Here is a 24,092-nt window from a genome sequence, read left to right on the forward strand (position 1 = left end):
ATCTATGGGGATTGAGCCTTTTTAAAAAGACACTATAGAGATAATCACATTTAAACATAAAAAATAAACAAGAATTACATTTGTGAGTCTTAAACATTCTTCAATTTCCCTTGTTATTTATAATTTGTTTTGAGATCTATTTCATAATTTTCAGACATTTCAATCATATGATTGTTGTTTCCTTAACTGAAAATTCATGGAACTTTTGTGGTTTGTGTCTGGGAACTGGAAGCAAAATAAAAAGAAAGCCTACAGGTTGGAGTCGGCTTCATGACCTCCAATAATAAAGCAAACACCTCTGGTAAACAACAGGCAGAACATTCATTGTCCAAAGAGAAGCACAAGAAAAAAGTTATAAAGAATAGATTCTGTATCAAATATGATGGTTTCCAAAGGTTATTTAGAAAACTCTTGACAATGTTCTTAATGAAAACAAGAAAAGGTTTATCTTTAAAGAGAAAATCTGAGAGGATTTGGGCCAAGCAAATAAGGCTAAATCTGTGCAACAGCAGATTGGTATGAAGTCTCAATTGACATAGAAGGACATATCACTGCCGTGATACCAGTGGACAAGTCAAAATATAATAAAATGTAAAGCCCAATGTCAGTCTACTCATAAAAATACATTAGTTTTATGCAATTGTTTAGCTTTACACGTCTCTTATGCTCTAAAGTATATGTCAGTAGGCTTTCTTTAGCATTCTACAGAATGAATCTGCCCTAATTACTGCATCCTTTCAGGGCTAGCTAAGTTGTTAGGGACAAAGGATGTGCATTTCTCAAGTACTTAAAGACAATGGAACATCTAAACATAAAGTAAACAAAGCATGTTTCATTTCTTCAGCAATGTTCAGTGAGCCCAAAACATCCCCAACAGAAGTCTAGATTACCAAGATTTTTTATGCTCCTTTTTCAAAAAAAACTTTTTTAATCTTGCAGGTCATGCAGTCATGGCATGAATTTACAAAAGTGTAAGAATGGAAGGGAGGCTCTCAATATAGGAGATATATATGGGTATATATATATAATGTAGAGTTAAATTTGACTATTGTGAGAAGCAAAGGAAATAAAGTAGGTAAATATGCTAAACACAGATGTGAAAGATAGAAAAGGAAGACTGCAAGTTCTAAACATGAAGTACTTTAGGAGGTAAATTTAATGCATCCCCTGACCTGGGCCACACAACTGGAGACCAAGCATGTCTTCTTCCCTTGTCCTTCCCTAGGCTTCTTTCTCAGGAGTGACTGTCCACAATTCAAACCCACATCTTGAAAATAGGCCTCTAAAGAAACAAAACATGTGGTTCTTCAAAGACTTTATTTGTAGGTTCAAGATTAATTTAACTAGAAGTCATTTAGCTCAGACCTCCCTGATTCCAAATTTTATTCATATAGTTTTAAAGGAGAAAAGACCCCTTTAAATGAGTAAATACAGAAAAATATTCGCATTTAGTGAGTTTTGTTTTGTTTTTTATTAGGGGTTGAAACTAGTGTCAATTTACAGATTTACCACCAAAAAATATCCACTGAAATATTATTTATTTTTCATTTATTTGTTTGTTTAAAACAGGGACTCCATAACTAGTCAGGGCTGATTTTATATTTCAAAACATAAACAAACAAAAGCACCCATTTTCCCAGAAAATATATAATTTTGGTGCTATCTCCACAATAACAAATCATTAATATAAATCATATGTGAATAATTCTAGGATTTGCCAAGCCATATCTCACATGATTTAATGTTAGCTTAAAATGTCCAGATAATAATATACATGCCTGACTCTTACAAGGGTTCAAAGAAAAGGAACAGATTATTTAATATATCTGGAATTCACCGATTTAATTACAACACAATTTCAAAGAATCAAGTTTGTTTTTCTTCAGCCAAAATGGAAGAGAGATTTTTTTCTACTTACAGATAAACCATGGAATTTTATCTAAAATAAGCTACCAAATAGAGCACACATGAGAAACCACTAAAAACACTTTTGGGTAGAAGAAGGCCAAATAATATTCTTACATAATGTAAGGGCAAGTTATTTTCTAAAACTCAAGTTATATCCAGTTGTTTTGGTTATATCTGTTACATTTGAAGCTACAGAAACAAAATATACTTTACAGTTAGAGAAAAGTTAAACATGAAACAAGTTTTTTTTGTTGTTGGTTGTTTTGGTCCCTTGTTTGTTTTTGTCTCTTTGTCTTTGTCTTCCTTTGTATTTCATTTTGTCCTAAGGTGACAAGCCAAGGGAAACAGTACTGAATATAACACACATGCAGGATCCAAGGGTATAGTCAAGAAAATCCTGGCATCTAAGACATTCTCCCATCCCTTTTTTTACTCACTGAAATACATTGTGGAACTTTTATATGCACAACTGTGTGTGGGTTTTGTTGGAACTTTGGGATAATCTTCTTGCATTCACAACTCAGAGAAAATTAAGATAGGAGAATACATTCTATCTGCAGTGAATTGAGGCTAAGGAAAGAATACATACGGAGCAGTTACATAAGTAGATTAATTGAATAATGGGAGATGCTTCTAAGCCACAGGACAACTAATTTTTCCTGTGACTCCACTGCAACCCTCAGGATGTCTTCTAGGAAGATTTTATAAGGAGGCTGATAGTCTATTGACAATCCAAATGAATGGTCCCTGTGGGGACCAAGGCTATTCAGCAAGCAGTTCTCAAATCCATGACCAGGTACAAAAATAGGACAGTGGATCAGGGCATTCGACTTAGTAAAGTTTCTCTTTCAGTAAGCTTTTCAGTTCCTATGACCTAAACAACTATACAAAGAACTCAAAAAATTAAACAATAAGAAAACAAATAACCCAATCAACAAATGGGCCAAAGACCTGAACAGACACTTCTCAGAGGAGGACATACAATCAATCAACAAGTACATGAAAAAATGCTCACCATCTCTAGCTGTCAGAGAAATGCAAATCAAAACCACCCTAAGATACCATCTCACTCCAGTAAGATTGGCAGCCATTATGAAGTCAAACAACAACAAGTGCTGGAGAGGATGTGGGGAAAAGGGTACTCTTGTACATTGCTGGTGGGACTGCAAACTGGTGCGGCCAATCTGGAAAGCAGTATGGAGATTCCTGGGAAAGCTGGGAATGGAACCACCATTTGACCCAGCTATTGCCCTTCTTGGACTATTTCCTGAAGACCTTAAAAGAGCGTACTACAGGGATACTGCTACATCGATGTTCATAGCAGCACAATTCACAATTGCTAGACTGTGGAACCAACCCAGATGCCCTTCAATAGATGAATGGATAAAAAAAAAATGTGGCATTTATACACCATGGAGTATTACGCAGCACTAAAAAATGACAAAATCATAGAATTTGCAAGGAAATGGATGGCACTAGAGCAGATTATGCTTAGTGAAGCTAGCCAATCCCTAAATAACAAATAACAAATGTCTTCTTTGATATAATGAGAGCAACTAAGAACAGAGCAGGGAGGAAGAGCAGGAAGAAAAGATTAACATTAAACAGATACATGAGGTGGGAGGGAAAGGGAGAGAAAAGGGAAATTGCATGGTAATGGAGGGAGACCCTCACTGTTATACAAAATTACATATAAGAGGTTGTGGGGGGAATGGGAAAATAAACAAGGAGAGAAATGAATTACAGTGGATGGGGTAGAGAGAGAAGATGGGAGGGGAGGGAGGGGGGATAGTAGAGGATAGGAAAGGTAGCAGAATACAACAGTTACTAATAGGGCATTATGTAAAAATGTGGATGTGTAACCGATGTGATTCTGCAATCTGTATTTGGGGTAAAATTGGGAGTTCATAACCAACTTGAATCTAATGTATGAAATATGATATGTCAAGAGCTTTATAATGTTTTGAACAACCAATAAAAAATAAATTAAAAAAAATAAATAAAAATATAACCCTTTTTTAAAAATTGAAAAAAAAAATAAACAACTAAAACTAATAACTTAGAGGTGAAAACATTTATTTTACGTCATAGTTTTAGAGAATGCAGTTTTTGGTAGGCTCATTCCTACCATGGCATAAACATCATAGAAGAAGGACATGGAGAAAAGGTGTTCAGCTTTAGGGAACCAGGCAGTAAAGAAAGACCAAATTACTGAGAGAAGGTAATCAGATTCAGGGCTACACTTGTGACCTACTTCCTCCAACCAGTTCTGTCTTTCCACAAGTCCAGTTAGACTAATATACTGAAGATATAGAGCACTCATGAAACAATGTAAAGTCTATCTTTTAACCTTCCTGCAACTGGGGACCATGATTACAACATGTGTGATTTGGGAGACATCCTAGATAAATGCATAACAGTTGTCAAAGATATTCTGATAAAGTGACCACGCCCAAGAAAGTCAAAAGTGGGAAAGGCAGAATCCAGTGAATGTTCTCTCCTTTCTTACCATGAGAAACATTATCCTCTTTAAAACAATTATTTTTGAAAGGATCATCCATTATTCGTGGGGAAATAACAATTAAATCACTATGCCAGTTTCAAATAGTGCAGGGAAAGGAAAAAAGATATTTGAGGACTTGTGGAAAGAGTTCAAAATTGAAGGCTTCAATGTCAGCTCAGTGAGCAGTCAGAATGGGGGAATGGGGATCTTCAATTTAAAATCCTGCTTCTCATATTGTGAAAGAATCAGAGAAAATGAATGAACCCTGAGGAGAAAGGAAGAACTAATGTCCTCAGTCAACAAAGCTACTCTTTGACTTTTTGTGTACTCAACACAAACTGTGGAGACATAGAAATATCCAGTAATAGCTCCTGGCAGACACTGTCCAGAAGTTTTAGCTGCTGGCTCATCTGCCACAGCATGTCCCAGAAGGGTCATAGGGTCATGAGGTCAAAGCAGTGGTCCTTGATCAGATGAATGTAAAAATAATTTTAGGCAGGACACAGTCTCTCCACAGCTGATTCACCCTTTCTTCAATGAGCTACCCTCATCATTTCAGTATTCCCAGCTAAACATATTCTTAACTATCTGGCATTCTAGGTATTTCAGCATGCTTTCTAGAGTTCTGCATGACCTGCACTTCAGAAGAGGCCTCTACAGAGTTACATGGACCTCACAAGCAGAGAAGACTCCAGAGTTCCAGAGGCATGATAGACAAAGTGCTGTGAGGCTGTAGAAGGACGACCCCTCATTTATGACTGCTGACCCAGTTGAACAGTTCACACCAAGAATTCATTACTAGACAGAGTTCCAGGCCCCACACAGACATAGAATAACAGTAGACGCAATTCAAACCCTGCCTGAATGATGTCAGAATAATACATCCTTAGCTGAAGCTCTTCTAAACCTGTTTCTTCTTTTCAAGGGACCTTTGCATTTTATCAGAGCTTTACCTTGGCTTTCAAGAACTGGGAGTTTTCTTACCGTTCCTTTAGTGGGCTACTCCTTTATTTTCCTTTCGGACATGGAATCACCATTGTCTCTATGTCATATTACAGAGATAATATTCAAACAAGAAAAATCTGGACTCTGGACAGAACTGCACAAGAAAGAACTGGCTACCATACAAAGGAAGGAGGTAGTAGAGGCTGGTGGCTGTACAATCAAGGCTTCTAACAATTGTTCTCTCAGTCTATTTTCATCAAAGAAAACCAAAGATTTTACAAAAGGAAAACAATTATTAAACACATAAAAATGGGAGTTGGACAGAAGCACTACTTTTAAATTAAATAAAATAACTTATTAGCTCACTTAGATAAGGAGTCTGTTTGAAACACATTTCAAAAAGAAAACCTACTCGCAGAAGAATATACATTTACACATTCCAGATTCTAATTGATGAAGAGTAGCTCCAGAAAAAGCCATTCTCTGGAGATGAGGCATGGGAATAATATGCTTTAATTCTCGGAGCTTAATATCCCCTCTGGTCCTTAAGATTTTTTCTTTTTTTTGAGAAAATTAAGCAAGCCCAAAGAAGAAACTGATAAATTAAACTCCACTAAAACTTAATTGTGTAAACTAGTATTATTTCCTCCTTAAATTGTTTCTAAAAGCTGTACACAGTGTTGCATGCCTGGAATTCCAGGTACTCAGGAAGATGGGGGCCACCCATAATATTCTCATTTGAACAACATTGTGTTCATGAACTACACATTGTGAAAATTTTGTGGATCAGCTCTGTTCATCCAGCATCAATCTCCATGCAAGTTGCTGTATCTGTCAGTACGTTTGTCCATGTTATTACTCCGTGGTGTTCCATGGCGTGGACATGGAGCCCTTCATTGGCCACCCCTGAAAGTACATTGGGGGTGTCTTTAGTTTTGTGGGTGCTTTTGAATCAAGCTGTGACATATGTGATTAGGGATATTTTGGAACTGTTTCTATTTTTCCAGCATAAATGCCAAGGAGAGCCACTTTTGGGACTATGTGTAATTGTTTAAGAAAGTGACAAATCTATTTTTAAAGTTGCTCTATAACTTTACATTTCCAACAACAATATGTAAAGTGACCCAGTTTCTCTGCCTTTTTGCCAAAATTTGTTTTTTTTTTTTTTTTTTTTTTAGTGTATTTATTTCAGTCACTCTGGTGGATGTGGATTGATTTCTCACTGAGGTTTTCATTTCTATGTTCAAAATGGCTAATGAATGTTTTCCATGTCTTTACTTTCCCTCCTTCTGTTTTCTTGAATGAATACAGTTGATCTTCCTGTAGATCTTGTATCCCATGATCAGATTACAGCAATTTGTATCTTGTAGGAGCTTTTTGATAGAATGTTTCTATATAGACAGTTGTGCTGGACACAGCTTTATATTTTCCTTCAGAGTCTGGTTTTATTTACTTTGCTTTATTGCAGTTTCTAAAACTTCTGGAATTTTCCTTTTATTTAAAGTGTGATGAGTTTTCATCGTGAGTGGTATCGAATTATATCCAGTGCTTTGTTTGGCATCTATTAAGATGATTATCCATATCTTATGTATCAACAAACTAAACAAGAAATATTGAATTTCAAAGGCTGATACATCCTTACGTTTTTAGGATAATGCTCACTTGGTCATGATGTATTGTCCATATTTTATATGGCCATGATCAATTTATCAAAAATTTTAGAGGTTTTGCATGTCTTCTTGAGGTATATTGGTCTATAGTTTAATTTTGTGATGCCTTTTTTCCCTTTAAAAAACTCAAATACCAGTGGTCTCATAGGATGAGGACAGAAATATTGCTGCATCTTCAAGTTTTTGCAACATTTTGTGTAAACTTATCATTATTTCTTTTTTAAATGTTTGGTAAAAATTGGCACATGGGTGCATGTCTGTAATCTCAGGTACTCAGGAGGCTGAGGACGACCGGAGGATTGCAAATTCAAGGCCAAACTCAGCAATCCAGTGAGAACTTTTCTAAAAATGAAAACAGCTAGGGCTGTAATCCCAGCAGCTTGGGAGGCTGAGGCATGAGGAATGGGAGTTCAAAGCCAGGCTCCACAACTTAGCGACACTCTGGGTCTTAAAAATATACATATAAAGAAAAAAGGGCTGGGGATGTGGAACAGTGGTTATGTGCCCCTGGGTTCAATCCCTGGTACTGGAGGGAAAATTTTTAAAAAAAGAAAAGAACAGCTAGTGGTGAAGCCCTTGCCCCCTACCATGTGTCATGCTCTGGGTTTAATTCTCAGTCCAATTAAAACAATAATTTTTTAGAGTTCACCAGTGAACTGTCTTGAGCCTAGGTTTAATGGGAATGTTTCAGCCAATTCAAATTATTTTAATAGCTATAATTATTTTAACAGCAATTTGTATCTTGCAGGAGCTTTTTTTTTTTTTTTTTTTTTTAGGTTTTGCAGGTCATATTATTTAGTCTCTGTTTTGTTTTGTTTAGCAACCCTTTAAAAAACATAAACCCATTCTTGGCAGGTTTTAAAAAAAAGAAGGCAGCTACATGCCAAAATCAGGCACATAACCCAGACTCTTATACAGAAGAAAGGCAGTTCTCAACTACTAACTCTCCCAAACACAACCAACTCTCTTGCAATTTTAAATAATTACAGCAGGAATTAGGGGTTCAAAAGACTGTAAGTAGAAGATCTAACTTTTCAAAAAGTGAGTTGATAGCTCAGAGGGCCCAAGTGACTTGCTTATTATACCATAAAAGCCAAATGGACACTTTCTCTCCTTCCCCTTCCATTTCTGGAATGCTTGTTCAAAGCTGAGGACTTCCTTTAAAATAAAGTACATTGGAGCTTTAGTGCATTCACAGCTTAAAATATCTGTTTTACCAAATATTTTTTTCACACATTCTTTTTAGCATGTTCAACAAATTCACACTAAAATAAGAATCATGGAAAACCTGTAATAATTTTTTTAAAATATTGGACTAGCAGGAGGCTTAAGGAGGCTCAAAATTCAGTGCAGCCAGGTGGGGCAAGCTGGCTTCTGAGTGGGAGCCTGAGCAGGCTGCTGGCTGGAGGGGCAGTGCAGGATTCTGAACATTCCAGAGAGCAGAGTAGGTGCCAGCCAATGCTCCTCCCAGAGTTCTCCTAGAACACTCAGGGCTACCATGCAAATGCCTTAAAGGAAGAGTCTGATCCTGACCATCCAACATTTACCCTCTTGCTGTAACATTGAATTACCAATTACTTTAATGCCACTTCCCAGAGTTGATCATGTGTAAAAACTAGAACATTCTTCTCATTTTTCTTCAAATGGTAAAACTAAAGTTATTCTTTGTATCTGAGTTTCTAGTTGTTACCCGTAAGCATTTCTAATTAAAAGCTACTTTTATTATAAATGAAGAGATTTTTTGAAGCAAAAACAGAAATATTTGAAACAAACTTTACCTAAATTTAGACCATGAACTTTAAAACTACATTAAATAAGTTTACTACTCTGTACCACAAAACCATTTCGTGGGTGTCAATTCTGTATATAAGGTTTAAAACCTCTTGGACCTTTTAAAATATATAATATATAAATCTGTAAATTATTATACAGATTTTGTCAATATTATTTTGACACATCATGTACCATCCATCTTAAGCAGCAGTATCACCTATCAACTCCTGAAATATCACAATTCCATCAAGTATAGATTCACCCAAAAATTTCATTTTAGATATGAGTGAATATGTTTTCACCATACCCTGTTCTTACATATCAGGTAAGGAGAATTTGATTCCTTTAAGATTAAAAACAAGCATGTTCTCTTCATTAAAAAAGATTAAAGAAAAAAAATCATCACTTCTTAATGATTCATAAACCACTCAAGTCTCCTTTTTATTCTACTGTATTTAAAAATTGTTCTTCCTGAAGTTTCAATTTAAAGTCCTCTCTAATTCTTTCCAGCAATTCTGGTTTAAAAATAACATCCAATGCAGTCATTGCTAGAGCCTTGGCTGTTCGCAAAGTGTAGAACTGAGCTTCTTGTGATCCTGCAGCTTTAGTGTACTCTTCAGTATGATTCAAGGCGTTGGATCCAATGTAAAAATATGGATGAATTCCAGGGACCACAAAAGAAACATTTCCAAAATCGGTAGATCCTGAAGTGTCATTCAGCATTGTATCTTCTGAAATGAACTCTATTCCCAGCTTTTCTCCATTCTCCATGTAAGCTTTCCATAGGCTCTTGTTGGGTAGAACATTGTAATAATCATGTGCTCCACCTTTAATTTCTACTGTGCACCCTGTAGCCAAAGCTGCAGATCTGAAGCAATCTTCTGCCTTTTTGGTCAAAACTTGAAGTTCTTTCAATGAGGGTGCACGGAAGTAATAAATTAATTCAGAGTAAGAGGGAATGATATTTGGTTTTACACCACCATTTTTTATTATACCATGAACTCTCCAGGTTGGTTTCATTTGCTGTCTTAACACAGACAAATTGTTGTAGGCAAGAACAGCAGCATCTAAGGCATTGACTCCTTCCCAGGGGTAAGCAGCAGCATGAGATGCTTTTCCATAGTATTTCACAGTCACATCATGTTCGGCCACATCGGGTAGATAAGCAGCATTTTCTTGGGATGGATGGGCCATGAAAACAACATCGAGGTTTTTAAAAGCTCCTGCTTCAATTAGATCAATTTTGCCTCCACCATCTTCTTCTGCAGGGGTTCCCAGGACACTTATCTTCACCCAGGGAGGAGGCCCAGGGAGGCTCTCTAGGGCCCCCCTCAATCCCAGAGCGGCCGCCGCCCCAACCTCGGCTATGAGGTTGTGACCGCAGGGGTGGCCGATGCCGGGCAGCGCGTCATACTCGCAGAGGAAGCCCAAGTGCAGCGCGCACCGCGTGGCGCTCGGTGTCTCCCATTCTGCGCGAAAGGCGGTCGGCAGCTGATAGTGCGGCTGCACCACCTAGGAGGCGGCCGGCAGCTCCTGCTAGAAGAAGCCCGTCAGCCCAGGTCCCGCAACCCTTCAGGACTCCGCCCGCTCGCTCAACCGCACGGAGCGTCCCGCCGCACTTGCTCCTTGCAGGAGCTTTTTGATAGAATGTTTCTATATAGACAGTTGTGCTGGACAACTTTGGGTTCTCTCTTTCTCATGAAAGCTTTAATAATTCTCGTTTTTTAAAGAAATGTAGACACATTTCTCTTTTATCAAAGTTGTTGAATTTGTAGGCCTAAAGCTGTTCATAATCTTTCCTTATTTCTGTATTCTTAAAGTTCATTGGCTCTCCAGTGATATCCTGATTTTTACTTTCTAATGTATTATATTGTGATAAGAGAACATAGTTTGTAAATTAAAATCCTTTTGGTTTTTTTGGTACTTGTTTTGTGGCTCAGACTAAGGTTGTGTCTTAAAAGTATTCTTTGCAAGCTGGGCCTGATGGCACACACCTGTAATCCCAATGGCTTGGGAGGCTGAGGCAGGAGGATTGAGAGTTCAAAGCAATTATTCTTCCTGGTACCCTGGAAACCAATGAAAATTGGAAAATTGTCCTGCTGTTTGGGTGGAATGTTCTGAAAATTGAGAGGAATGTTGAGATCTCTAACAATAATTGTGTATTTTTCCTGTTTGTTTATACTAGCTTTTTCCTTCATATATTTGGCACTCTTTAGGAGGGTAATGTTGAAGATTACTATGTGCTCTTATGAATTGACACCTTTCTCCCTAAAGGACCTTCTTTATTCCTGATATGATGGTATCTGCCTAGAAGTCTACTTTGCCTCATAAACAAGAAATTGAGAGTAGCATCCCTAGTAATAGGACTGAGTGACATCATCATATACCTCCTGCCATGATACATGGAATAGGTACTTGACACCTAATCACTTAGTGACAAGGAGTGCTTTGTTCTTGAGCACCTTCTATATATTATGGATGGATCCAGCACCCTCATATCTTCATGTCCCATCCTCCAGACCACTCTGCAGGTGGTGGAGGTGATGAAATTGATGATGAGATCCTCAAGTGGGGCATTCCTTGCCCAGTGGAGAACCCTAGATGGAGATACCAGAGTCTGACTTCAAAGCTCTGTTGGTTCTGTTGGCCTGTTCACAGTGCTCTGCCTAAGGTGGTGAGCTGTGGGCTCATGGTGCCTTTTCCTTGGGTGAAATAAATATTTTCTTCAGAAGGGGAAGTCTCACAAGCGTGTCTTATGCTTGCTTCTCAGCTGAAATTAATCTGTGTAAATCTCATGGGGGCTCACCTTGGTCAGCAGTGCGGAGCAGAGGTCAATTAATTGCCTCAAATGGTGTCTGGCTGATCTTTGCCTTCAAGAGCCAGACAGTTGTACCTTCCCCCACAAACATCATCTGCAGTGTCCTTGGAGTTTTCCCATGTTCCCTAGAAAAGGGGCTGTTTTCCCAGGTTCACTGTTTCTAAGGAGTGGCTGAATGGTATTTCTTCTAATCAAGCCAACTAGACTCCTTGTCAATGCTTGAATCATAGCTTCTCAGTCACAGTAGGCTTACACAGGAGTTTATGTTACTGACAGCACCTATAACACCAGTGTTTGTGGTACACAGCACATTTCAAATACGTGGACTAGGTGGAATGTCCCCATGCACAGATGAGGAACTGTGCTTCAATGGGATGTGTCACCAGTATGGCATCACTCAGCTAAGAAGAATAAGATCAGGATAGGGCCCAGGCCTTCTGACTACAAATCCATTACTTGGACCATGCTCAATCCTGCTTTACTTGGGATCCTGGAATAGTCATCCCTCCCATAATGTTCTGGACCAATCCTTGTGTAGAAACTGCTGCCTCCTGAACTGCCTCTAGGTTTATTGTTTTATTTTTTTATCACCAAAACTTTCAAACATACATGAAAGCATGGTGAGATATGTTTCCACGTACCTGCCCCTGCACACACTTCAGTAGTTATCACTACCTCTGGATTGCATGTTTGACAGTTTCAACATGTAGCACTAAAAGATAAAGCTGTTTCATTATTTGCTCTTTACTTACTCTTTTACCTTTCTGTTTAAGAGTTTGCTTGAATCAAATACAGATAAATGCCACACATTGTAGTTTTTGAGCAGTGTCTTTGTTTATTCCTCTTTTTTCCTTCTTATTTATTTATTTTGGTACCAGGGATTGAGCCTGGGGTGCTTTACCACTGAGCCATATCCACAGCATATTTTTGGCTTTTGAGACAGGGTCTTCCTAAGTTTTTCAGGGCTGTACTAAGTTGCTGAGGCTGGCTTTAAACTTGAAATCTTCCTGCCTCAGCCTCCCAGGTCGAGCTCCTGGGATTATAAGTGTGCTCATTTTTATTGTTATTATTTATTTATTTGGGGGATGGTGCTGGGGATTGAACCCAGCCAGGGCCTTGTGAATGCTAGGCAAGCACTCTACCAACTGAGCTATATCCCCATCCCCATCCCCTTTTTCATTTATGATTTTTATTTGATATATATAAATACACACACATATAAAATATGTACAAATATTTGTGTGTGTATACACACACACACACACACACACACACACACACATATATATATATATATATATATATATATATATATACATATAGTACATACATATATAGTATGTAGTTGTAGGATGTAATACCTTTATTTTATTTTTATTTGTTTTAATTTTATTTGGTGCCAGGGATCAAACCCAGTGCCTCACACATGCCAGGTGACCACTCTACCACTGACCCACAGCCCCAGCCCTCATTTATTTTTAAATAAATAATTCAAATACAAACATTGTGTGTGTCTGTAATTTACAGCTTACATGTGGTTTTGAGGTGTATATGCATACATATATACACATATATGTAATCTTGTCATGTGATTCTTTCTGGAAGTATCCCTGTTCTCTGATGGCAGAACATGAACTAATAGTTCCACTGAGAAACACTTTTCCACCTGCAACTGTGCCTTGACCTCATGTCTTTTAGGAAATTTGTGGGGAGTCTGTATTGTTCTCTGATCTTGCGGACTTGGGTTCTGAGAACCCAAGGACTTCTACCTGTCTGACCTGTAGTTTGATTGGCAGCTGGAGCTTGATGGTTAACACTGGAAATGGGACTTTGTCAAATGTACTTCATGGAAGCCTGAAGATACATTAGGCTTTCAATGGTAGGTTGTAAGTATATTTGTGTGTGTGTGAGGGAGAGAGGCAGACCAGCCTTTCATTACACTGAAATATTAAGACATGAGACTTAAATAATGTGGATTTCAATTAAGCATTTTGCAGAATCAGATTACGAATGCCACAAAAGTCTTCCATGGTGAAGATGAGTTGCTGAACACTAACTCATGCGTTCAGTAGACATCACCTGCATACCTCCTTGGGCATTGAGCTTTGGTGATTTCAGGTGGAATGAAGAGCTCATCCTTGGGTTCGGTGCACAGTCATAGACACTACATAGGGCAGAAAATTTTTGATGTTCTGGGTAAACATCCAATGACAGACCACCCTGCCTTTCTTCCTAAAATCTTTTTTCTTTTGCTACCTTTCTGGCCATCCATCCAACCTGCCATCACTGGTAAAGAGGCAGCTCATTCAGCCTACTTTTTTCTAAGATGGCTTTCCCTCTCCAGTGCTGTCATGGCATCCTATATTATTTCTCTCATGGGTCTCTCAGTTCTGGTCTCAAGACTATAAGTCCTGGGGGTGACTGTGTTCCAGCTTGTCACTGCTAATCACTTTCATCTTTGGGAACCTTGTATTTAGGATGAAATTGGCTATAGTGCTTGGGCTGAGTCCAGGGGTTCCTAAGCTCTACTCTGAGCCCCAACACTTGCTGCATTTTTTATCAGTGAGAGGAAATAGGTGCTGATGAAACCTGCATTGTGGAGGTGATGTGAGGAGGCAGCATACAGTATGGGGATGCTCAGTGCATGTGGAAGTGTGACAGCAGGACTTGCTTCCATGAACGTGACAGCTAAGACCACTATTACTTATTGAGAACCCAAAATGCCAACATGGATGAGAACAGATCGAAGCCTCGGGCTAATGAAGAGTGTGGCATGTGAGCAAGAGAAAGGTGGAAGGACAAAGCCACGTGGCCAGTGATCACCTAGTACTTATTCTGCACTAAAATCTGGTGGACAGTGTCCACTGGCATTTTCAGGGACCCCACAGGAGTGGGCCAATGGCCAAGGTCAATAGAAAAAGGCATATTCTTACCCACATGCAGTAGACTCTGGCAGAAGGGCCTGGTCCTACCTGCCATGTATACAAGCTTTAAATTCAACCCCAGGGCCAGAGAGATGGTGATTCTAATATATTTCCCCAGTAGGCTCTCTGGGTGCAGTGGCAGTAGTGAAAGGAACAATCAGCAGAGTGAGCTTGCCCATACCTGGCCTGGCTACCCTTGAACCATGAAAGCCTTCATCCTAAGCCTCCTTTTCTCCAGTGTAAATTGCCAGGATTTGGCATGCTTATGCAAAGTAGAAAATATGTCATAAGCCACGGTCTTCCTCAGGTTCCAACGGCACCCACTGTGCCTCTCCTCTCTGGTGTCATATTCACATTGACCTTCCCTTTGTTCTCCGGTAGGACTGATGTGTATGACTGCAAGTCTTCCCATGACACAGTAGTCCTTCTGACAGATGCCTCAGAACACCACTCCTGCAGTGTTGTTGGGCTTCCCAGGACAAGCTGTTCAGGCTGGGGTTGGCCTCAGTGCAGCCCAAGAGTCTTCTTTACCATCCTGGGGGAGGTTCTTATTGCACATCACAGGCAATTAACAGGGCACGACATACCGTATAAGCACAATTAAGTCTTCTGTTCTTATTGACTTTATTTTTTTTTTCAGGTCTTGTGCTTTCTTTTTTCTTTTTAATTTTTTATTGTTGGTTGTTCAAAACATTACATAGTTTTTGATATATCATATTTCACACTTTGATTCAAGTGGGTTAAGAACTCCAATTTTTACCCCGTATACAGATTGCAGAATCACATCAGTTACACATCCATTGATTTACATATTGCCATACAAGTGTCTGTTGTATTCTGCCTTTCCTATCCTCTACTATCCCCCCTCCCCTCCCCTCCCCTCTTCTCTCTCTACCCCCTCTACTGTCATTCATTTCTCCCCCTTGTATTATTTTCCCCTTTCCCCTCACTTCCTCTTGTATGTAATTTTGTATAACCCTGAGGGTCTCCTTCCATTTCCATGCAATTTCCCGTCTCTCTCCCTTTCCCTCCCACCTCTCATGCCAGTTTAATGTTAATCTTCTTCTCATGCTCTTCGTCCCTACTCTGTTCTTAGTTACTCTCCTTATATCAAAGAACACATTTGGCATTTGTTTTTTAGGGATTGGCTAGCTTCACTTAGCATAATCTGCTCTAATGCCATCCATTTCCCTGCAAATTCTATGATTTTGTCATTTTTTAATGCAGAGTAATACTCCATTGTGTATAAATGCCACATTTTTTTTTATCCTTTCGTCTATTGAAGAGCATCTAGGTTGGTTCCACAGTCTTGCTATTCTCATTGACTTTAAATACTAATGTTTGTTTGGTTGGTTTGTGTACCAGGGATTGAACTCAGGGGCTGAGGCTGGCTTTAAACTATCTTCCTGCCTCAGCCTCCCGAGCCGCTGGGATTACAGGCCTGCGCCACCACACCTGGCTCTTATTTAATTTTTTTGAACAGAAAATGATTTTAATTAATTTGCATTGGCTATATTCCGTTGGCCAAACCTAGCATTAGAAGCAGAAAAAGGGAGGCTTGTCCTGCCCAAGTTAGGAGGGTGCTGCCATTTCTGTGTATTGGTGTGGTTATATTGTAGTTAAGAATTGGGGCCATCAATGCTATCTGCCCCAAGGAAGTGTTTTCCTATCTAGCTTATTTTTTTTCTCTATTTAGTTCTTTCTCATAAACTTCTATTAAATGTTACCTTAGGAAAGGTTGACATAGTCTTCAATACAAATATTGTTATCTATTCCCTCCAATCTCCATGTCTATCACTCTGCCATTTATTTACTCCCAAGTCCTGACCACAATATTATATTACTGGGTCTATAGTTTGTCTCACTAAGCAAAACATGAGCTCCCCAAAGACAAATTTGCTTCTGTCCTGTCCTACAAGATCCTGAATGAATGAACTGTGTATCTGTGGGTCTGGGGAAAATTTTTCAGATAAAGACAAATTCCATGTCTTTCAGCTTGGGAACTCCATTTTGAAAATGCCAGAATGTCCATCCCAAATGTACTTGGAGAAGCTGGGTTCAGGTTCAGGATGAATTTCTAACCACAGTCCTGTGTACTTATCAGTTTTTCAATTGTGGCATATGTGCTTCCACCTTCCGTTCTGTTCTGTTCTGGCATGAGCATGATTGGCTCTCTGGAAGTCGGCATACTTGCCTTTCTCCTAGAGGAGAGAATCTATGGTGGATTGAGAATCTTTATCTATGAGAAGTCCTCTTTTGCCTTGAGTGAGGGATGGGATTCTCCTTCCTTAACTGTGCCAGGTCTTTGGGTACAGAAATGGTAGGAAAAATACGAGATCCAGGGCTGGGGCTGGGGCTCAGTGGCAAAACACTTGCCTCGCACATGTGAGGCTATGGGTTCGATTCTCAGCACCAAATAAAAATAAATAAACAAAATAAAGATATTGTGTCCATATATATTAAAAAAGAGAGAGAGAGAGACCAAAAGAAATTCAAACACAGGGAAGGCTTTATTGGAGATTTTGCCGGATTAGCAAGAAGATGCATTTCTGACTGAAATCCTGCCAGGCTGACCTTGAGTAAAGGGAACTGGTTTTATTTTTGTGTATTTGTTGTGGGGCAGGGGTGGGGTTGGGGGGAGGGCCGGGCGCCTAGAGTCTAGGGTTTTCATTCCTTTGGGGCATAGTTTCAAAAGGTGTTTCCTTTTCCTGTGCTAACATTTAAGGCTTTGGTGATCTGGCAGTCAGCTTGGAGCCTGGGAACAGTTAGATTCCTTCTGCTAGTATAAAATTTTGAGTAACAATTGAAAGTGTGAGCTTACCTTCAGTCTGAAGCAACAGTGCCTCAGTTCATTTCTCTAGCTCATCCCTGGAGACTGTATGGTAAGTCATTCTGGTTTTAAGAAGCAGTTGGTTTTCTTAATTTTCTTTTCGTTTGTAATGAAGATTAAACTTGGACTGGGCCTGGTGGCTCAGCCTGTTATCCCAGCGGCTTGGGAGGCTGAGGGAGGAGGATCACGAGTTCAAAGCCAGCCTCAGAGACTTAATGAGGCCCTATGAAACTTAACAAGACCCTGTCTCTAAATAAAATATTGAAAAGCCTGGGGATGTATGTGGTTCAGTGGTTAAGTACCCCTGGGTTCAATCCCTGGTATCCCCGCCCCAAAAAATAAATAAATAAACTTGGTATTATTCCACTGAGCGACATCCCCAGTCATTGTTATTTTTAATTTTGAGATGGTGTTGTGCATAGGCAAGACTTCCCGGAAGGAGTTCGCTGGCCCCCTGCACATGCTCTTTCACCTACTGTAGCCTACGCCTGCACCTTCCCAGTGGAGAGAGGGACCAGCTGGGCCTGGCCAGGCCTCTGACGCAAGGGCCCGGTACCTCATGTGTGTGCAGCGGCGGTGGCGCTCCATCACACGCCGAGGTAGCGGACCAGTTGCCCCTCGCCCACTGTGAGTGGCTCGCGGCCGGTTCTAGTCTCGAGCCACAGCCGCCAGGCAGTTCCAGCTTGTCTCCTAGTGTGGGGCAATCCATTCCTGCCGTCTCTGGCTTTGCTGTCCCCGCTATGGTGCCCTCCCCATGCCATAGAGTCTGGGTGCAAACCCCGGGTCCAGTGGCATACGTGAGGGGGTCAGTGGGAGATGGGGGTGTGGTGTGACTCGGTGGTGGTGGTACAGTCCCCCATCCCCGTGACACAGTTAGGGTTGTTGGGTGTTCCACATGGAACCTCGCTGGCCGCCCGACGTACTGCCCACTGTGCCTGGGTCTTCCTGTAGCGAACGGGTAGTACTGCAGGGGAAGGGCCCGGGCTGACCTCAACTCCACTAGATTCCTGACCATCCCTACAGTTCAAGTCGCTTGTTCGGCTTCGCGCCATGGGGAGGTGGGAACACCCGGGAGGCCGTGGAGCCATTCCAGGCCGCTGGATTGTGGTGCTGGGCATGCACCGTCGTGAAACCTTCCCATCACCACTGGGTTCTGTTCTGTATGCCTTGTCTGCTGGCCATCCAGGAAACAAGCTCTCCCTCCCCGCTCAAGAGGAGGAAGTTCCAGTGCCATGCCAGGAAGGGATGTGGTGGGGACCTTCGGCCTCTCCCCACACACAAAGAACAATTCTGCGGTGGATCACTTGGCTTCTGCATCCACAAAACATGCAGCTAGCTGCAAGAATTGATGTGACTTGCAGAACACAATCGCCTGGGAGTTGCACTTACCCTCCCAGAAGGTCATTCCTCTGAGGCTTTTCTCCAGGGCCGGCCTCGGGCGCCACTTGCTGGGAGAAGTGCATGTTAGAGAAAGCACCGCTCTGTGTCCTGGTCACCATTGGTCTCCTTTCCCTGCTCCTGCTGCCTGCAGGCCACTGACTTGTGCGCCCCCACCCCTGCGGCTCCTGTGGCCACCACAGCCTGCCTGCCCTGCCAGAGTGGGGCTGGTAGCCTGGAAGGAGGCACCCGGGAATGCTTGATGATGGGGGACCTGTGTAGGGTGCTGCAGAGAGCCCTTCCTCCTTGCAAACAGGATGCGGCTGCTCTCGCCAGTGTCATTCTTTGCAAGCTTGTGGGGAACCTGGCTCTAAACCTGCTTCTGTGTAGGGATTTAGTAGGTAGCAGAGCACCTCCCTCACTGGTATCTATTGAAAGTTATCCCTCCACACAAGGGTGTGTGTGTGTGTGTCTGTCTGTCTGACTTTGTCTCTCTTTTGCCGCCTGTGCTCATTGCCAGCGCTTCCAACTGTCTTTACACACTGCCCTTGGTCCCCCTGGCTGGTGTTTGAGGGGTGCACCCCTGTCCCCACCTGGAGGGGCCTGGCAGATTCCCAGGCTGGGACCAAGTCTGGGGAGGGGAGGAGAGCAGCTGGGTTCTCCATGTCTTGGCCCTCGCCTTCCCAGCCAATGAGGCTGGAAGAAGAGAGGGGCCCTGGCCAGAGCAGGTGCCCCTCTTCCCTCCAGGCTCTGGGGCACATTTTTCCTCCTGGGAGAGAGGTCCACCAACTGTCCCGGTTTGAACTTCCTTTTTCTTCTCCTTTTCCATCTGTCTGTCTTCTTCTCCTCCTCCTCCTATCTTTTTTTCTTTCTCTCTTCCCTCCCTCCTCTCCCAGGTCTTTTCATACTCATTTTTTAAAGGTACTTTTTAGTTATAGCTTGATTTAGAATGATTGTACAAGTATTTCCCATTCTTATTTTTACATAGGATAATTATTTCGGATCCCTTCTGCCGCAGTCTGGCTGGGCACAAATGCCGCAGTCTGGCTGGGCACACAATCACGAGCCACCACACAGCTTGTAGATTCAAACAGCAACTCTTTATTCCCGAACTCACACCAGCCGTCTACAATCACGTTCTGGGGAAATCCACGTTCTCTGCCCAAATCCACGTTCTCTGCCCAAATCCACCTCCACTGGGCTTCTATCTCCAAAATATACTGTCTGAATCCCGTGAGAACTCAAGGGGAACTCAGGCAGCAGGATACGCCCTATTCCCAGCAGGAATAATCTTAAACCTTAAACCTGGAACCTAAACTGGGAACGCCCTAAACAAGATTATCTTAAAACCGGGAACACCCTAATCTGCCTTGGTCCTTGAGCAAGGTTAAGTACATTCAATGTCACTGCAACATGGGGTACGCTGGCAAGGAAATTGTCATACTTACTTGGCTAATGGCTCCCAGCATCTCCCCCCTTCTGATTAATTAAACAACACGCAATGTGGCTTAAGGACCGTGCCTGGTAGGTTGTCCAATTCAACATATGGTTCTTACCCGTCATCGGAAAACTGACCTTTAGGCGTCAGCCTCCTGTCTTAGGTTGATACCACTGCAATTGAATCATACCTGTCACTGACTACCGGTCCAGCATACAGCCATACTTGTGGATAGGTCTATGCACCAGTGGGGGGGTGAGGTTCTTTGCCTCACCTCTGTTGGCCCCCAAATTTGGCCTTGGTGCCAGTGGGGGAGTGAGGTTAATGTGGCTTATGGACCGTGCCTGGTAGGTTGTCCAATTCAACATATGGTTCTTACCCGTCATCGGAAAACTGACCTTTAGGCGTCAGCCTCCTGTCTTAGGTTGATACCACTGCAATTGGATCATACCCGTCACTGACTACCGGTCCAGCATAAGCCATTGGCCCCCAAATTTTAGACCATCACTAGCAGAAGGGAGGAGGATACAGAAATGCCACGACACCAAGCCAATTGAGGGCTCCTTGGGAAAAATTGCATCACTGGTGACACCATCAGCAAAGATATGCCAGCATTACCACAATTCGCTGCACCAAACGATAGTTACATAGTCCAGGCAAGTTCTGCAAGCAGTTCAAAGCAGAGGAATCTATCAATATGTCCATTTCCTCCCAAAATCCGTTTCCTCCCAAAGTAAGTTAACTCCTTGATTGAGCATTACTTGTTGAGTTCTTCACCGGCACTGGGATGGAGATAGGAATTCTGGCAATGATGCTAAAGAGACATTATCCTGGGGATACGCCCTATTCCCAGCAGGAATAATCTTAAACCTTAAACCTGGAACCTAAACTGGGAACGCCCTAAACAAGATTATCTTAAAACCGGGAACACCCTAATCTGCCTTGGTCCTTGAGCAAGGTTAAGTACATTCAATGTCACTGCAACATGGGGTACGCTGGCAAGGAAATTGTCATACTTACTTGGCTAATGGCTCCCAGCACCCTTCCACTGTCTTTCCTTTTATTCATTTTTAATCAGATACATTAAATCATTACTTTCCTGCCTCTGGACCTTTCTTTTTAGGGTGGGCAGTACTTGGGATGGAACCTCAAAGCCACAGGGGGCGCTCGTGGGTATTTCTTTTGTGTGTTTGTTGTTTTTTCCTTTTTTAACTACTTCTGTATCCCCTTCCTTCCTTCCTTCTCCCTCCCTCCCTTTCTTATATCTTATGGAGATACTTCCTTACCCTTCTCCCCTGGACTCATCTCCTCTGTCTCCTTGTCTGTCTCTCCTCTCTCCCTCTCCTTTCTTTCTCTCTCCCTCCCTCCCTTCACTTTTGCTTAGGTGTTTTTTTTTTTTTTAATCTACTCTTATCTCCCACCCCCCATCGTCGCTTATGGTGGGGAACTATGTAGTGTGGGACTGATTATGTGTTTATATGGCCTTCTCTCTCTCTCTCTCTCTCCTTCCTGTCTGTTCCTCCCTCTCTCCCCCTTCCTTCCTTCTTTTCTTTTCATTTCTTTCCCAGGGTTGCCTGACCACTGGGTCACATCCCCAGTCCTCTTCATTTTTATTTATTTTGAGAGAGGGTATCCCTAAATCGCTGATGCTGGCATTAAACTTGCCATCCTCCTACCTCACCCTGAGATTACAGGTAGAATTGTGGATGTATGCCACCACACCTGCCCAGGTAGCTCCATTTGTACTTTCCTGATGGAACCCATACACATCTTGAACTAACTGTGGTTCCTCTCTTCTCCATTCTCTTCCCTTTTATTTGGTATCTTTATTTCTTTCTTAATGGGGTGGGGCACATTTCTTGCTTTCCTCTCCTTTCTTTCTTTGCCATGGAAAACTCTCTTTTTGCTTGCCTATTCAAAAGTGAGGTCTGTCTAGGTTGCCCAAGTGTTTCCCATGCCTCAGCATGTCTTGTGAGTAGCTGGGGCCGTGGGTGCTAGACTCAATACACTGTTCCACCGATCTGATTTTTGACTGCTCTTATTGTTCTGTTCCAGAATATTCGGCTCTCCTTTCTTCTTCTTCTAAAAAAAATGTGGCATCACATGATATGTGACCAGATTGGAGGCATCGGGATTTTTTTTTTTCCTCCACAGCTGCCAAACATGCAGTAGGACACATCTGTACCTCCCACACTGGAGGATCTCTAAAGGACCTTCAAAGAAAATACAAAATAGAAGAAGTGAATCCTAGAGATTCTTCCCATGAGATCCCTCTCTTTCTTCCACTCTTTTCTTCGGAAAAATGAAAATCCAGGTTTAAATAAATAAAAAGAGAAATTTGAAACACAGACTGGATTCTCTAGGTGCCAAGTAAGTCTGCAGATAAAATTAGGTCAATCCTCCGTGGATCCCAGAACAAATCTGCAGGTACTCAATGCCCTGCCTTCATGCCCACACCAGACCAAAGCCCCTCCCTCTAAGGTCTTCCCAGTCCACTACTCCTGGACACCTAACCTGCCCTGTTCAACCCCGCCTGGAATGGGACATAATGGCACATATGCTGTCACATTTTTCCAGGTTGGGTTGGGTTTGGTCCCAGGGGAACAGGCCAGAGAGTAGGAGATTTTTTTGTTGTTTTTTCTTTGTATTGGTGACAGGCACATCTATCCAATCCAGCTGGAATGTAGGGTGGGATAGGGTAGGGTGGGGTGGATGTAGAAGGGAACAGCAGTGTCCTGAACCAGGAAACCCAGAGTAATTCCTTCAGAAAATGGGTGGAGGAAGAGAGGGAGACAGTGGATGTTCTGGTGGGGGAGGGGCAAAGTGTAGGAATGGGCGGTGTTTACAATTTCAATACACACTGTTTATAAATACAGCATCAAAGCAGGGACATAACAGAGTGGTGGAAAGCAATCTAACAAGAATGTGAGTTTCCCTCTTTCCCTCCCTCCCTCCCTCCCTCCCTCCCTCCCTTCCTTCCTTCCTTCCTTTTCTTGGAATGATTTAACCAAGGATTGATCTCAGGCCCAGCAGGCCCTATTCTGTGTTTTGTTTAGAGACAGGGTGTCACTGAGTTGCTTAGCGCCTCGTGTTTTGCTGAGGCTGGCTTTGAAATTGCCATCTTCCCGTCTTAGCTTCCAGAGTCCCTGGGGTTACAGGTGCCCGGCTCCCTATCTTAATAAAATGCAAAAATAGGGCTGGGGAGGTGGCTCCATGGTCAAGGCCCCTGAGTTCAATCCTTGGTAACCCACCCCCCCCAAAAAAAAATAAAAAATAAAAAGTAGGGCAGGAAATATGGGTCAGTGATTAAGTGCCCCTGGGTTCCATTCCTCCTACCAACACTTCTGAGCTGCTGAGATGACTAGCATCCAGCTGCATTATACTCTTAACTTTGAGGAGGCAGTCTAAGATGTGGACTGGTTTTTGTGGTTTGTGAAATTTCTCTTGTTATGCTCAAATTCAGGACCCCCAAAGACCACCAGACACCAAGATCAATGTAAGCAGCAAAGAGGTGTTCATTGCGAGCTAGCTCGGTCCTCCGCGCATACACAACAACTGGTGATACTGAGAGGCCCCGAGCCCAGGGTTTGCAGCACTTTTGTACACTCTTTGGGGAAGGCAGGGACTTCACATATATCATAGCATCTGTTACCAAATCATCACACACAAAGAACAACTCTTAACATTGATTATCACATTCACTGGCAGGGACAAGTTGGGTAAGGGTGATTGGTGAGTATAATAGGGGGATTCATTTGAACTGGTTGGTTTAAGCCACAAGGGGAGTATGTGCTGAAATACATGGTTTCCTAAAATGTTATCAACCACCATAAACAACTGGGGGGTCATTTGACATCCCAGGTATTTTCCCTGTCTCATGCTGATTGGTGGGTGCTAGGGGTTGCT

The 24,092-nt window shown here is 42.0% G+C and overlaps 2 protein-coding genes across 3 annotated transcripts in view; both read right to left on the bottom strand.

The window, feature by feature from the left end:
* LOC124106412 (zinc finger protein 420) overlaps positions 1-24,092 on the bottom strand; it is a 73,053-nt gene that overhangs the window by 30,369 nt on the left and 18,592 nt on the right. The window contains exon 2 of one of the 2 annotated variants that reach the window (XM_058585455.1): positions 1,173-1,282. The exons of the other annotated variant lie outside the window; for it this stretch is intronic. Within the exon in view, the coding sequence (XP_058441438.1) occupies positions 1,173-1,282 (110 nt within the window). The remainder of the gene's footprint in view (positions 1-1,172; positions 1,283-24,092) is intronic. 2 annotated transcript variants of the gene reach the window in all.
* Positions 7,795-18,386, bottom strand: LOC124106415 (xaa-Arg dipeptidase-like). The gene is given in 3 exon segments (XM_046464013.2): positions 7,795-10,369; positions 16,675-16,742; positions 17,928-18,386. Coding segments are annotated over 3 exon segments (1,656 nt in total). The 3' UTR covers positions 7,795-9,240.

This window comes from Marmota monax, unplaced genomic scaffold, assembly GCF_021218885.2.
Source record: "Marmota monax isolate L192 unplaced genomic scaffold, Marmota_monax_Labrador192_F-V1.1 WCK01_AAM20220418_F8-fsc00798, whole genome shotgun sequence".
NCBI lineage: Eukaryota > Metazoa > Chordata > Mammalia > Rodentia > Sciuridae > Marmota > Marmota monax.